At 35.6% G+C, this 17493-nt stretch overlaps 1 protein-coding gene across 1 annotated transcript in view; it reads left to right on the forward strand.

Moving 5' to 3' along the window:
- The first annotated feature begins 15883 nt into the window (after nucleotides 1–15883).
- FGF2 (fibroblast growth factor 2) overlaps nucleotides 15884–17493 on the forward strand; it is a 68269-nt gene continuing 66659 nt past the window's right edge. Inside the window, 1 exon segment of the mRNA XM_035726338.1 lies at nucleotides 15884–15991. Within this exon segment, the coding sequence (XP_035582231.1) occupies nucleotides 15884–15991 (108 nt within the window).

Raw genomic sequence — 17493 nt, forward strand, 5'->3', positions numbered from 1 at the left:
GCCTTTTCAGCTTTAAATTCCCTATCTCTGGTGAAAAGGATATCTCTTTACCTCCTGGTATAGGGAGAGTACCTTTCATGTGGGATATTTATTTCCTGTTTTTTGGAGACAAAAGGGACTCAGCGTGTCCCCCCAGCCCCATACTGGTGTTTCTTAAGTAACTTTTACTTCAAAATAATCAATATGCCAAAGTGGCACATTTTATTTTATTTTATTTTATTTTATTTTATTTTATTTTATTTTATTTTATTTTATTTTATTTTATTTGAGAGCATGAGAGTGATCGGGGGTGGGGGAAGGGCAGAGGGAGAGGGGGGGAAAATTCCAAGCAGGTTCCATACCCAGCACAGAGCTGGAGCCAACACAGGGCTCAATCTCACAACCCTGAGATCATGACCAGAGCTGAAATCAAGAGTCATATGCTAAACTAACCGAGCCACCCAAGCACCCCGGCACATTTTAGGGCTGGCTGCCCTTGGCCCATACAGAAACATATGCAAAATTTTTAAAGCATTTTTGTCTGTTTATAAGTAAATATGAGTTTGTCTTTTACTATTTTGGCCTTTAATTGATAATTATCAGTCAGTCAGCTCTGAATTGGTTTAAAGTAGATAATCATATTGTTAACATTTACTAAATGTTTATTATATGCACTTTACCTGGAATAATTCATTTAATCCTCACAGAAACCTGGTGAGATGGATACCATAGTATGCCCATTTAATAGCTGAGGAAAGTGAGGAAAAATTAACTAAGCAAACACTATGTACAGATACTATGTGCTTTGTATTTGGTATTTCATATACTCCTTTAAAAAATAGCTATGAAGAGCACTCAGTCAGTTAAGCATCTGCCTTCAGCTCAGGTCATGACTGTGGGGTCCAAGAATCGAGTCCTCCATCGGGCTCCCTGCTCAGCGGGGAGCCTACTGCTCCCTCTCCTTCTGTCCCTCTGCCTGCTTGGGTGCTCTCTCTCTCTCTCAAATAAATAAAATCTTTAAAAGAAAGTTAAAAAATTAAAAATAGCTATGAGATTCGATTATTTTTCCTATTTTATAGACAAGGAAATTGAGACTCTGGTGAATTTGTTTTGAGGTGGTACAACTAGTAAGTGATGGCAGAAGGATTTTAATCCAAATCTACCTATTAAACCAAATTCCTGGCTCATGTAATTTTGAAAAGCTAGAAACAATAACAGCAACCCTTACTAAAGAAGTCTTGTCTCCTATAAATTTCCTAAGCACCTTCCCACAATTTACCACTATTAGGATCCCAACCCCCCCTTTTCCTTTGTTTATTCACTGCTTCACAATCTATTGCTCTTTGTTAAAATGGCACATAAACACCCAGGTCTAACTGCCTCTTTAGGTTTTCATCTCTTTTCTGTGGAGCCCCTTTACACATAAGAATATTAACATCAATGAAGAAACATATGGTTTTTCTCCTGTTAATCTGTTTTCTGTCAATTTAATTTGCAGGCCTCCAGTAACTAAATCTAAAAGGGTAGAGAAAGGTTTTTTTTTTTTCTCCCCTATACTTGTCAGCATTGTGTTACTTGTATGTCTTATTTTGGTAATAAGAAAAAAATAATAAAAGAAGTAATAAAAGAAAAGGCATTAAATGTGGTGGTGGGAGTGTATGTGTATATATATGTATATATGTGTATATGTACATATACATATATGTGTATATATACATGTACATATACATATATAGAGATACTTTTTTTTCCTAATTGCCTGCCTGTCTTCTCTCTTGCCTAAATGGAGTTGAGCAAAACTCCTCTACAACATACATGAACAAACAATTCACACAAAGACTATTAGTAAATTATGTACATGAAGTACTTTACCACAGCAGTATTTGTAACAATGGCAAAACACCACCTAAATGGCCTGAAATAGTAAATAGTGAAATGAAGTATACACATACCAACTCGATGACATTTAATTCTTAAAATATGAATTCTGTAAATAATGGAGCAAGATAGGAAATTATAATGGTAAGTAAGGAGAATATAAAATAAAAGTATTCCTAGACTATGATTGCAACAGTGCAAAAAACAAAACAAAACAAAACAAAAGGACATTAGCCAATGAGCAAAATAAGAAGGGAGCACAAATAAAATGAGAATAACTGATGTCTGAGACCAGAGGAATGCGGGTGAAGTCTTTTTTGTATTCATTACTGTTGTTGTCATACAGTTGCTTAAGCCATAGATGAAATCCAAGGTCTAGAACAGAAACAAATGGGTGGAAGTGGAAGAGGCAGCCATTAGGCAGTCCTTTAGGAATTTTGCAGTAGATGAAGCAGAAAATGGATAGTATCTGAAAAGCAGTGGTGTGTGCTGTCAAGGGAAGGGAGGGGCTTTTTTGAAGATTGGAAAAGGATCTACATGTTTTTATGCTGATGGGAATAATCTACTAAAAAGGAGGAAAAGTGATGCTGGAGAAAATTCTTTCATCCAGGGAGAGGAAATGTGACCCAAGGCTTAGGTGGGAGTGGGCAGAAGGCAGGTCAGGGGCCGGGTGATGTATATGAGAGCAGATGCAGGTAGTCGGATGGTTATTTGACGGTGGGAAGGTAAAGAAATTCTATGCTGATTGATTCCATTATCTTCAGTAAAATAAGAAGCAAACAAGGTGTGAACTGAAAGTGAGGGTTGTTGGAAGTTCAAGCAAAAAGAAGTGTGAAATTGTCTTAGAGATTGAAAGAGTTAATGGATCAACACAGTATGGTCGGATTTCCTGAGAACTGAGGGTCTGTTCGAGGTTAGGGCAATAACAGGTCTTATTGACATCTCCCATGCAAGACAATCTGTCTCAACTATATGATGGCAACGCTTTGCACACAGGCTTTCTTTTTTCTAGGACTTTTTTTTTTTAAGATTCATTTATTTATTTTAGAGACAGAAAGAGAGAGAGCAGGGGGAGGGGCAGAGGGAAAGGAAGAGAATCCCAAGCAGACTGAGTGTGGAGCCTGATGCAAGGCTTGATCCCATAATCCTGAGATCATGACCGGAGCCAAAATCAAGAGTCAGAAGCTCAACTGACTGAGCCACCCAGGCGCCTCTCTTTTTTCTATGATTCTTAAAGAAAAGAGTTCAGTTTCAGTATGATAAGTTGATATTATATTCCCTTTTCATTTTATGTGTGAACAGTGATGTTGAAAATACACTGAGCAGTTGTCTTGAAGTCTCAGCTTACATTTACTCTCTGAATGTTTTATCATTATACAAGAACATCCTCTAGAAACATCAGAATGAGCTGACCCTAGGCACTGACAACACCACCCATCAGAAGCCATGACCTGTGATTTATGGGTGTGAATTAGATTGTAGAATCTCAAGAGATTTGATACCCCTCAGCAACTGCAAAAAATAAAGAAGTCTGTATCATATTGCTTCATATGAATGATGTAGTTTTGGTTTTTTTAATTTGATGGCTTTAAGTGAAGACAGGGCCACACAAATAGCATGACTAACCCCTCTCAAAAGTTAAGATACTTTTTGCAGCCTGCACACTGATGTCATTAAGAGTACTTAATACCAGTGATGTAGATATGATTGCACACTGTAATTTATTCTAAGTGGATCAGGAGATGGGGAAGAGAAATGAATAGGGAACTCTGAGGGAAAACAAACACATTAAAAGAAAAAATAAAGTTAAGACTAGATAATTGACCAGAAAAATGATCAGTGTATATTTTATCTTTTGTTCCTTTAAAAATATATATTATATGGGGAACACAATGAGCAGGAAAGAACAGTTAAAAAGTAGATGTACCTGACTGGGATTTCCTTTTTATTTCCCCAAATGTCCAGCTCATAGGGACTTCTGTGGTCCAACTTTGTGCAGAGATGAGACTCTTTCCCTTCCAGACTAAAAGTTAAAATTCCGGATGTTTATAGCCTAAAGTTATTGCCTGTGAATCTGGTAACTTGACCAGAGAGTGTTGCTTTGAACATTGGTGTTTTAGGCACTTCTCGGATAACTGAAATGACTGTGCCTTAGCACTTGCCACACATAAGACTAACGACTCACAAAATAAAACAAAACAAAAAAATAAATGTCCAATAAACTCATGAAAAAAGTGTTCAATTTCTATAATAACTTTAAAAATCCAAGCTAAACCAATAGTGAACTGCTATTTTTTTTATGTCAAGTTGTTCAACAACTGTATTTAAGACAATACTGAGAAAAAGAGAATGTAGAAAAAGAGAGATTCCCACCACGCTTTTGGAAAAAGTATAAATTGACACAATTTTTTCAAACCAACTTGATAAAATGTACCCAAAGTCTTAAGTTATTCATCTATTCCATCAAAAGTACTATTGAGTGTTTTCTATATCAAGGCCTGGAAATCACATTCTATCAGTGAATTTACATAAATAATTACAAGTACAATGAGTCTTGTGAAAGGGAAATCAAAAGGAAATAAAAGCAAGGAATTAATCCTAAAAAGTAACCAGCATGATGTAATAAAATGTAATTGAAACAGTGAGAACTACCTAAATGTCCACAGTGGATTAAATAAATTATGGTATATCCATGCAATGAAATAATGTGATGTCATGAAGAACAAACTTACAGGAAAATACTTAATGACATATAAAAATGTTCATAATATACGGACAAATGGTTAACTGTGGTATAGAAGTGTGTTCAGTATGGCCCAATTTTGAAAAACAGAACAAAACTATCTATCTCTATCTTTACCCACTTATCTAAGAAGGATGTCCCAGCAAAATGTTACCAAATGATAACTGCTGCAACAATATTTTCTTCTTTGTGTTTATTGTCATGAACATTCCCTACAGTTGCAAAAAAAAATAGTAACAAGTATTTAATTGAACTCAGGGTAACTGATATTTGCAAGAGAAGACTTAAGGAACATATTACTCAGCCACCCTTCCAAATTATCTAAAATCTGGCCTAATTTAAATAAGATCAACAGAATACAATGTTTCTCCTACAGAAATGCTTTTACAGAGTTGTGACTGTTGAATTCAGCTTTATTAAGGCATTCTGAAGAACATTTCTTAATCTTAGGCAAAATTACAGTCCACTTACATTGATCCTTATGTTACTCACTGCTCATTTTATAAGGAGCCGCTCAGCATGTTTGTAAAGAATTCATGCCAGGAAAGCCTACTTTCCAGTGAGTTTTATCAAACAACACAGATTTTAGAGCATGTCTTGCTTTTTTTATTACCTTGTCTGCCAGGAAGTTTAGAGCTAAATTCAGTGATTGATTAATGTAAAGATCCAGCCCCTAGTCCAGTTAGTTCTATCTGCTTATTTTTATAATTTTGAACTCTGTTTTTTCATAGGCAAATTACCTCAAATTAGTTTTCAAAATAGACATGCTAAGTAGAGAGATGTAGAATTGGAAACTAGTACTCTTTTGCTGTTTGTATATGTGCAGAATGTTAAAGGGTTGTAAAATAGTTGTCCTTGTAATAGTCAAAATGTTTTTCCTGATTAGCTTAGCCTTTTGCATGGACAGTGAAAACATTAACTTTAGCTCAGTCTATTTGAATTGCAGTGGTTCTAAATTGAATCTACACTGTAATTTCATTTCTCGATGAGTAAACTACTGGCCAAAACATTAGCTTTTCAGAAAGCATAATGTTCTAGAGAATTTGAATTAATTAAATACATTTTAAAAAATTTATTTTATTTTTTCTTGATTCCGATATAATTAACATACAGTGTTATATTAGTTTCAGATATACAATACAATGATTCAGCAACTCTATACATTACTCAGTGCTCATCATGATAAGTGATGAAGATGATCTTCATCCCCTGTACCTATAATGAAATGCATTTTTCTATCATAGAGGGAATATTGAGAAAACATTTGAAGTTTTCAAGTCTAGTTAACTCCTGTTCCAGCTTTTTTTTTTTTTTTATAAATCATTACTCATTCTTTCTGTATTTCTTTTGTGAGAAGACCTTAACCTTAAGAATACTGATTTGAGATAAAATTTTGTTTTCTCCAAATGACTAGGGGCTGCGGTGTTTAAATGACCTTCTTCATCCCAGGGGATGACTGCTATAGGTCAGCCTTGAAATCATTGGCTGAAGAGTTACAAAGTCATAGTTTTGGCTGAGGTTATAGTAAACTTGGACTACAGACAAAGCTGATGCTTCCTCACTGATGAAAGAAAAAAATATTCAATCCTGTCCTCTGAACACAAATAAACACTGGCTATACCCAGCCAGTTTTGGTGGGTTGGAGTTTATAATATTTCTAAATGTGGTATGCATTGCTGTTTGACCATATGTGGTCAGGTTAAAGTTAAATGTGTGGGAAGATATCTGGGAAAATAGAAGTATTTCCAAGGAAGGAGAAAGAATCTTAAAACTGAAGAGATGAAAGAACTCTATTCTTGGTCTATTCCATTCTTTTGTATCCAGACAGACTAACAAAGGAAGAGTCTATAAGTGGATATCATATTAGGAGAACTGCAGGAAAAGTGTTCTTGTAACTTCCTGCTGTAATGCTCCCTAATTCAGTCTTTGACTAGAAGAAGCTGATGATACATGGGAATTTGCATGATTACCACAATACATGATTATGGTAATGAGAATTGCCCCGTTTCAAAAACCATCTGTCTTATCAGTGTCCCTTTAAGAAGTGAATGTTCCACATGTGATCTGTTCAAAGTTCAGAGGAACTGTAACCGCTGATCATCTGGTCACTAAACATTGTAGCTTTTTTTGGCAATTATTTACCCTCCTGGTTCCTACTAACCATATGTTCTTATAGGGAGGTAGGGGGTGCAGAAGTCATCAGAGAGCTGTCCCCTAGAACCCCACAGGACATAGCCACAGATGGCTGACTCACAGCATCTTCACTTTCTGGACCCTCTGCATTTACCTTTTTGTGTGTGTGTTTTCGGTTTTTTTTTAAGGAATTTCACATCAAATTCTTATATTTTTCTTACTACATGTATGATAAAATAAGTTATTTAAATGGGAAAATAATGCATATAATATATGCATATGGTTAAAAAATCAACGAGCACAAAAACAAGACAATTGAGAAGTCTTTTGTAGTTTCTAGTCCCCAGTTCTCCCTAGAGACAGGCATTCCTGAAATACTCTGTGCCAATAAAAGCATATATATTGTGGGTGCATGTATTTTTTCCCACCATGAAAATGGAAGCACACTATACACATGGCAGCACACCTAATATTTTTCACTTGTTTTCCACTTTTCAATATATCTTGGAGATCATTCCATAGCCATACCTAAAGATCGACTTCATTTTTAAAAAAAAACTACATTAGTTCACTACAGAATCGCATCTGGTAGTGATAGGCTCTGAAAAAAGTATTTATTAAATGAATGACTCTACCATAATTTCTTTTACAGGCCCCTACTGATACCCCCCACCCCAATCCCTGCTTTCTTTTCTTCTGTCGCAGCATGAAGCCCAACAAGAGATCAAGACCTGAGCTGAAATCGAGAGTTGGATGCTTAACCAACTAAGCCCCCCAGGTGCCCCTGATAACCATTTTTATTGCTTAATTCCAGGCTTTTGCAACCATTAGCAAAGCTGAAGTACGTGTGTTCACACATCTTTGGACACATGTATGAATATGTTGGTAGGATAAATTCCTAGAAAAGAAACTGCTGGTTCAAAAGGCACACTTATTTCAAATTTTGAATGCTCTTGCCAATTTGATCTCCCACCAGCAGTGACAGAGAGAGTGCCTGTTTCCTCCTGTTCTCTAAAGCTATATATTAAACTTTCTTACTATGTCCATCTGAGAAGTAGAATGGTATCTCTCATTCTAGGTTTAATTTGCATTTCTTTTACTCACATGTTTGATATTTCATTTATATATTTTACAAGATTATCTATGTAAATATTATGTGCTTATCTATATATTTTGTATCTCTTTTTCTATAAACTACTTGTTCATATTCCTTTGCCCATGGGTCTTTTCTCGGTGATATTTAAGGTCTCTTTACGATTTAGAAGGTTCACTTTGATGTCATGGACACTGCATATCCTCCCAGTTTGTCATTTATCTTTTGAGTTTGTTTAGAACAGGGACAACACTGGTGGTGGGTACTTGCACTAAACCTACATAATCAAAGGTTTCATTCATAGCACTTTCCCCAAACCAAGGAGCAGTTTGTCCCAAAGATAAATTCAGGTTCCCACTTCTTTCAAGGTTGCTTTAAGATGACAGGTTTTCTGTTGTTGTTTTCATTTTAAAGTCCCAAATGGGAGCCCTGTCTATGCCCACGAGCCCCAGACTCAGGGTGCCATCTCAGGCTGACAGAACGTTGAGTCCCAGAGGCTCCCACATGCACACACCCCCTCAGCTATCCAGCCCTCAGGACTGTTGGACAGGCCATGCCATAGCCTGCCAGAACATCTTGGGAAAGCATTTCCCACCCTGCGCCCTTGTTGCGTAGGTTTGAATGCTGTTTCTGGTCAGCCCCCATGTGTGGGACTAGTGGCCAGTAAGGCCACCTTGATGGATTCCCAGGTGTCTCCCATCTCACACAGCCCAATTCAGGCCCAGCATCTAAGATAACAGGTTTTTTCTTAGTTTTGGAACATTAAAAGAAAAAAAAGTACCTTGAATTGAGGGTCAGGATGCTCCTTTAAACTAATGTCAAAATAAAAACAAATGGACAATGAAATTAGCATCTGAGCAGATTACACAGAAGATAAAGAATAACAGGGCCTTCAGGTAAAGGGCCATCTTTGTAATATATTTATTACTAATAACAATTTTTGAATGGAATTAATATAAGGATGGCTGAGCTCCTTCTTTGATTTGCTAGCTCTTCCCACTCAATTCTTACTCTAGAGTTGAGCTAATTAAAAAATATAGACCATATGAATAAACCTATTCCTTCTAGCATCACTCTCTATAAAAAAATAAAAGAACGAGTCTTTGTGGTTGTCCATTGGTCCTCAGGAAAGCCCCAAAGATAGTTTAAGAGTAAAAGACATCATGATGTTTTAATTTTTCTGAGCTTAGGGGTTGAACTTGGGAAAGGAAAATCACAGAGTCTAATGAGAAGAGACTAGTTACTTGATTAATAGAGTCACAGAGATGCCTGAAAACAGTGAATGACTAGGTTGGCTATTTAGTTAGAGTGACAATACAATATTTAAGAATAAAAATTGCCAAATGTACCATAATTAAGTCTTGGCTATTTCAGAAACCTTCAGGTGTATGTAGTTTGTTTATTTGTTTTTCAAAATCAAGAATACAAAGTCAACTTAAGGCACAGAACATTATTCTGGTGAGATCAGGATCTGCTACCTGGGCATAAAAGGTGAAGGGTATCTTTTTATTATCTCTTAGGGAAAAAAAATAGAGTGGCTCACTGTATTATATCACAGCTGATAGTCATAATGATGACTTGAGAACTGATAAAATTATTTCTGATGTACAAGGTTTTAGAAGATAGTCATTTCTGCATTTTAGTGGGATTTCATAAGGAAATAAGTTTAGTGTGGTTTCATTAAAAAACAGTTAACATTTAGAGTTCCACAGTCACTGACCACACCCATACATAATGTAGATGAGGAGTGGTTTTCAAAAACAATTTTTTAAAACGAACTTAATGCATGCACTCATTTAAAAATATTTGTTCAGGGCGCCTGGGTGGCTCAGTTGGTTAAGCAACTGCCTTCGGCTCGGGTCATGATCCTGGAGTCCCGGGATTGACTCCCGCATCGGGCTCCCTGCTCAGCAGGGAGTCTGCCTCTCCCTCTGACCTTCTTCCCTCTCATGCTCTCTCTCTACCATTCTCTCTCTCTCTCAATAAATAAATAAAAATCTTAAAAAAATAAAATAAAATAAATAAATACTTTAAAAAAATATTTGTTCAGGCCCTGCTTAGTGCCACAAGGCCCAAGGATACAACAATATTTAGGGTAGAAAGATCCCTCCTTTAAGGGATCTTGTGTTCTATTGGAGTAAAGGGACTGACAATAAATAAGGATACAAATAAACAAGATACAGTTTTAGATAATAAGTTTTATGTGATAGGGGCGCCTGGGTGGCTCAGTCGTTAAGCATCTGCCTTCTGCTCAGGTCATGATCGGATCGAGCCCCGCATGGGGCTCCCTGCTCGGCAGGAAGCCTGCTTCTCCCTCTCCCACTCCCCCTGCTTGTGTTCCCTCTCTTGCTGTGTCTCTTTCTATCAAATAAATAAATAAAATCTTTTTAAAAAATAATAAGTTTTATGTGATAGTAGCCAGAGGTTATTTATATAAAATAAAAATAATTTGACCACCCAGAATAATCAGTACTAACATTTTAATATATCTCCTCCTAATATGTGTTTGGGAGTATCTATATGGCTGCATAGCACACATTAGTTTGTATGAAATACAACATGATTTATTCAAATTAATTTGTTCACTTTTATTTAGATGGTCTCTCATTTTTCTCCATTAATAATCAATGTTATAATGAAACCAAAGTTGCTAACATCTGTGATTTTTTTCTTTAAATTTCTTGCACCAAAATTTGTTGGCTCAAATGAAATTTAATTTCAAAAATTGAAGGACTTGACGCACATACTTTTAAACTGTCCTTCCAAAATGCTACAATAATTTATCCTCCATCCATCAGTTCATGAAGTCTCCAGTTCACCTAATTCTGTTTTCTTATATGCACCCCTATGTTTACTGCAGCATTATTTAGAATAGCCAAGATGTAGAAGCAACCCAAGTGTCTGAAGACAGATGAATGGATAAAGATGTGTTATGTACACACACACACACACACACACACACACACACACACACACACACACACACACACACACACAAATGGGATATTAGCCATAAAGAAGAATGTAGATAAACCTAGAGGGCATTATACCAAGTGAAAGAAACCAGACAGAGAAAGACAAATACCATATGATTTCACCCATATGTGGAATAAAAAATAAATAAATAGATAAACAAATACCAGAAACAGAATCATAAATACAGAGAACAGACTGGGGAGGATGTTGGGGGGACAGGTGAAGTAGATGAAGGGGATTATGAGGTATGAACTTCCAGTTATAAAAGAAGGAAATCATGGGGATGAAAAGTACGGCATAGAGAATATAGGCACTAGTATTTTAATAACATTCTATGCTGACAGACGGTAACTACACTTACCGTGATGAGCATAGTGTAATGTATAGACTTATTGAATCACTGTATTGTACCCCTGAAACTAATGTAACACTATATGCCAACTATACTTCAATAGCAGTTCACCTCATTCTTGACAATACTGACTAATACCAGTTCTTTTTTTTCTCTCAACTTTAGGGGAGAAAATTTTCATTTTTATTCTAACATGCATGTCTTCGTTCTAAAATGTAATTTACATACCATAACATTCACCATTTTAAAGTGTACAATTCAGTGTGTTTTTAGTATATTCATAAAGTTGTGCGACTGTCACAACTATCGAATTCCAGAGCTTTTTCATCACTCCAAACAACCACCACAAACCCATACCTACCTCAGTCACTCCCGATTTCGCTCTTCTTCCAGGCCCTGGTAACTGCTAATCTGCTCTGTGTTTCTACGGATTTACCTGGTCTGGACATTTTGTATACACTACAATATGTGGGCTTTTCCATCTGGCTTCTTTGACATAGCATAATGTTTTAAGGTTCATCCATGTTTTAGCATGTATCAGTACTTCATTTCTTTTAATTGCCAAATAATATTCCATCATACGGACATACACATTTTGTTTACCCATTCACCAGTTGATAGACATTTTGGGTTGTTTCTACTTTTTGGCTATTATGAATGATGCTGCTATAAACAGTCATTGACTTATTTTTGTGTGGCCATATGTTTTCATTTCTTTTGTATATATATGTACGAATGGAATTGCAAGGTCGTATGGTGACTCTGCGTTTAATTTTTTGAGGAACTACCATACCAGACTGTTTTCTACATCAGTTTTGTGTTCCCACCAGCAATGTGCAGAGGTTTCAATTGTTCCACACCCTTGACAACACTTGTTATTTTCTATTTTTTAAAATTATAATGATCTTGGTGTGAAGTAATATCTCATTGTGGTTTTGATTTACAGTTCCCAATGATTAATTATGTCGAACACCTTTTCATGTACTTATTGGCTATTTTTTTCAAAGATTTTTTATTTATTCACTTGAGAGAGAGAGAGAGAGAGTGAGCAAGAGCATGAGCAGGTGGGGAGGGTCAGAGGCAGAGGGAGAAGCAGACTCCCCACTGAGGGAGCCCGATGTGGAGCTCCATCCCAGGACCCCGGGATCATGACCTGAGCTGAAGGCAGATGCTGAACCTACTGAACCACCCTGGTGCCTCTGGCTATTTTTATACTTCTTTGGAGAAATGTCTATTCAAATACTTTACCTACATTTACTTTTAAAATGGGTTGTCTTTTTATTGTTGAGTTGTAAGAGTTCTTTATATATTTTAGAGACTAGATTCTCATCATATATATGATTTGTAAATATTTTCCCTTATTCTCTGGGTTCTTTTTCATTTTCTGAATAGTGTGATGCACAAAAGCTTTTAATTTGGATGAAGTACAATTTATCTATTTTCTTTTGTTGCTTGTATCTTTAGTGTCACATCTAAGAAACCATTGCTAATCCATGGTTGCACAGAATTACACCTATATTTTCTTTTAAGAGTTTTAGAGTTTTAGCTCTTACATTTAAGTCTATGATCTTTGTTAATTTTTTAATATGGTATAAGAGGTCCAAATTCATTTTTTTTCAACATGAATATCAGTGTTCCAGCACTATTTGTTGGAAAGACTATTCTTTCCTCATTGAATGGTCTTGACACCATTGTTGAAAGTCAGTTGATCATGAATATCAGTTTATTTCCTGACTGTCAATTCTATTCCTTTGATATATATGTCTATCTTTATTCTAGTACATTGTAGCTTTGCAGAAAATTTTGAAATCAAGTCTTTCAACTTTGCTTTTCTTGTTTAAGATTGTTTGGGCTATTCTGGGTCCTTTGTGTGTCCATATTAATTTTAGGATCAGCTTGTCAATTTCTTAAAAATAAAAGAAGTTGGAAATCTTGACAGAATGCGTTTAGTCTGTGGATCAATCATCTTAACAATATTAAGTGTGCCAATCTATGAATACAGATGTCTTTCCATTTATTTACATCTTCTTTAATTTCTTTCAAACAATGTTTTCTAGTTTTCAGTACACAAGTCTTGAACTTTTTGGTTAAATTCATTCCTAAATATTTTATTCTTTTTTGATGATATTATAAATGAAATTGTTTTCTTAATTTCATTTTCAAGTTGTTCTTTGTGAGTATAAAGAAGTACAACTGATTTTAATATATTGATCTTGTACCCTGCAACCTTGCTGAAGTCATTTATTGACTCTGATTGTGTATGTGTGGGTGAATTCTTTAGGGTTTTCCATCAGATCATAACATCTGAAAATATGGTTTTACTTCTTTGTGATCTAGGTGACTTTTATTTCCATTTCTTGCCCAATTCCCCTTGCTAAAGTTTCTACTATAGTGTTAAGTAGAAGTGGTGAGAGTAAACATCCTTCTTTTGTTCCTGATTGTAGGAGGCAAATTTTCTTTTCTTTTTTTCTTTTTTTACTATTTTACGTATTATGTTAGCTGTGAGTTTTTCATAAATGCCCATATCAATTTGAGGAAGTTCTCTTCTATTCCTAGTTTGTTGTGTGTTTGGTTTTGCTTTTATCATGAAAAGGTGTTGGATTTTGTCAAATACTTTTAAAATGTCCATTGAGATGATCGTGTTTTTTTATCCTTTAAACCTTTAAGCACCTATTAAAATGGTGTTTTACTTTGACTGATTTTGCTATGTTTAACCAAACTTGCATTTCTGGAATAAATCCCACTTGGATATGATGTATAATCCTTTTTCTATGTTGCTAGATTCTGTTCGATAGTAATTTATTGAGAATTTTTGCATCTGTATTCATAAGGAATATTGGTCTATAATTTTGTATTCTTGTGATGTCTTTATCTGGTTTTGATGTCAGTAAAATAGTAGCCTCTCGAATGAGTTAGAAAGTATTACATCCTCTTCTATTTTGTTCTTGTTTTTGGAAGAATTTCTGAAGGAGTGGTGTTAATTCTTCTTTAAACATTTGGTAGAATTCACCAATGATGCCATTTGATCTTAAGCTTTTTTCTATGGGGGGTTTTATTAGTTGACATGCATTTTTTGTTGCTAGTGACACTAAAATTTTATTTTTACTGTTGTCTCTACTTGTTACTTTTTTCCTTTTTAATTTTAATTCCAGTATAGTTAACATACAGTGTTATATTTGTTTCAAGTAATAGTGACTCAACAGTTCCATACATCACCCAGTGCGAATCACAAGTTATTCCTTAATCCCCATCACCTATCGACACTAACATTTTAAAATATATTGTTTTCATTTATAATCCTTTTAGGTACATCTGAAATTTTAATCCTTGCATTGATCTTTCACAATGTTTTATATAAAATAGGTGTATACAGGTATTCCCCACTTTTTGAAAGTTCACGTTGTACCACTTCACTTTTGTGAAAGACCTACCTTAGTACTTGTTTTAGTAACTGAAAGAAATCTGAAGATGATTTTCACTTTCACACAAAAAAGTCAAAGTTGAAGATTGCACTCTGCATTGGTTTTGCAGCAAGTCACTATAGAGGCAGTGCACACCCCAAGCAGAGATTGGCCCCGCCAGGCTCCTTCCCTGGAAACTGTACACAGGAGCTCAGCATCAAGCCGTCATAGCTTTGAGCTCTGTGAGCATCTGAGCTTTATCTCCATTTATTTTGTGCATGTATTAGCAAGATGTGTCCTAAGGTATCAGAAAAGGCTTTACAAGGTTATTTTTTCGGTCTGGGAATACCCAAAAAATTTTCCAATACCTTAGTGATAATTGCTTCTTCACTTTACATCATTTTGACTTAACAAAAGGTTTCACAGGAATGGTCTACTTTTGGATAGTGGAGGAAACCTGTAGTACTTTTGAATAGTGGAGGAAGTCTGCAAAGGGCAAGTTTCTCCTCATTACTCTTATTATTTTAAAGGATATTTACTTTTTAAAAGGTAAAATCATAACTGTCATACAGGAAAAAGTGAATATTAACATTTATATCTTATAAAATATAGAGTTGATATCTCATTAATTCATGAGGAAACCAGTAAGATGTGACAACAGGTTTGAAAAAGAATTCAATGAGCCACACATCTCAAGGCAGAAGGAATGCTGAGCTGAATTTACGAATAGATGCAGAACTAGCTTATTCCATAGGTAGAAGAGGTATATTCATCAGAGTTCTCCAGAGATAAGAACTACTAAGATATATAGATATATAGAGATGATAGAGCTATATCAGAGATTTTTATAGGATCTGGCTTACGTAGTCAACGAATGTTGAGAAGTTTCATAGTCTGCCATGAGCAAACTGGAGGACTAGAAAATCTGATGGTTTAACTTCTTCTGAGGCTGAAGGCTTGAGAACCAGGAATTTCAATGTTTGAGGGCAGGAGAAGATGGATGTCCCAGCTCAAGGAAAAAGAGAAATAATTCACCATTCCTTCACCTTTTTGTTCTATTTAGCCGTCACTGGATTGGATGATGCCCACAGCATTAGAGTGAATCTTCTTTACTTGGTCTACTGATTCAAATGTTAATCTCTTCTGGAAACACGTTCACAGACATACCCAAAAACAATGTTTTACCAGCTCTGTAGGCTTATCTTAGCCCAGCCAAGTTGACACGTGAAATTAACCATCACAGAAGGGAACTCAATGTCCTTCATTAAATATACTTCATTTGAGTGTTACTGGTTAATGTATTAGTTTGCTAGAGGTGCCTTAATATAATGCCACAGACTGGAGGGTTTAAACAATGTAAATCTTTAAACAATGGAAATTCTCACAGTTCTGGAGGCTGGAAGTCCAAGATTAAGGCCCTGCAGGTTTGGTTTCCGGTGAGACCTCTTTCCTTGTCCTGCAGACAGCAGGCTTTTTGCTGTCCTCATATGGTATTTTCTCTATGTGCACACTTCTGGTGTCTTTCCTCTTTGTATAAACACACCAATCCTATTGGATTAGGACCCCACCCTATGACCTCATTTAATCTTAAGTATCTCCTTAAAAGGCCCTATCACCAGATATAGTCACATTGGAGGTTAGAGCTTCAACATAGGAATTTGGGGGAGAGAGTGACAAAATTCAGTCCATGATAGTTATCTACAATTTACAAGAGTTGTAAAGTTGCTCAAAGACAATGAAAAGTGTAGAGACCCCATACACTTAGATACCTAGATGATGCCTAATTTTCCACTGAAGATATTTCTTTTGAAGATATTCCATTGAAGATATTTCCATTGAAGAAAGTAATTTACATTTTTCCCTACAATGAAAAAAAAAGTATTTGCTATTCTTATGTTTATTTATCCAAATGAATTTTACAATACTGTTGTATAGTTTTTACAATTGTGCTAAAATTTAAACTAGTATGGAATTTTACATTGGTATTTTACTATATGTTTCTATCCAGGAACATTTGAGGGTTTTGTTTGGTTGGTTGGTTTTAAACTCTCATTAAATCTTTGCAGTTTTCATCATTTGGATTCTGAACAATTCTTAACTTTAAAGTAATTTATCTTGGTGTTGTGAGGGAAATTCCTATTTCCTTTATAGTTTTACAATAGTTATCACTGGAACCTAGTGGTTTTTAAAAATAATGAGCTTTGTACCCATCATCTTACATTTATTTTCATCCTTATAGCTGGGTAAATTGATGATGTAATTTGACTACTCATGGTTCCAGTAAGAGCAAACTGATTGCATCTAAGAATAGTGTGTCTGTCTCTGCACGTGTACAAGTGTGTGTTGGGAGAGGGCTGGGTAGGAACTAGAGAAAACTATCTTAAGGATATCTTATTGGAATTAACGGTATTTATCTTGGAGACCTAGATTCCCAGAGCTGGATTAACCATTTCCTGTGATATGGCCTCTCCTGGTTTTGGAAGGAACTAGGAAACAAGGGTTAATTGTACAAGTAATGAAGTTCCTTGAGATCCGTGGTCCATTAGCATACAAGTTACTTAAACTGCATATAGCTCTTCTCCAGATTTCTGGATACTACTGTTAAAAAAATGTTTTGATTTAGATTTTATTCTTTTGTTCTTGGAATACTCAGCTTTCTCTGACACAGAGTTCCAGGCTTATTCAAGTCTACCTAAGTCAAAGTAAGTGGCAACCTCATGAATGCTACAGTAGCATTAAGCATTCCCTGGGATAACTACAGAGATCATCTGGAAGGGATTATTTGTTTCAACAGATTTTCAATGCAGATAAAACCTGTCCATTTTGGAGAGAGAGGTCAGAGAACATATACCAGCCTAGGGACACGTGAGCAAACTGGAGGACTAGAAAATCTGATGGTTTAACTCCTTCTGAGGCTGGAGGCTTGAGAACCAGGAAT

This window comes from Zalophus californianus, chromosome 2 (assembly GCF_009762305.2).
Source record: "Zalophus californianus isolate mZalCal1 chromosome 2, mZalCal1.pri.v2, whole genome shotgun sequence".
NCBI lineage: Eukaryota > Metazoa > Chordata > Mammalia > Carnivora > Otariidae > Zalophus > Zalophus californianus.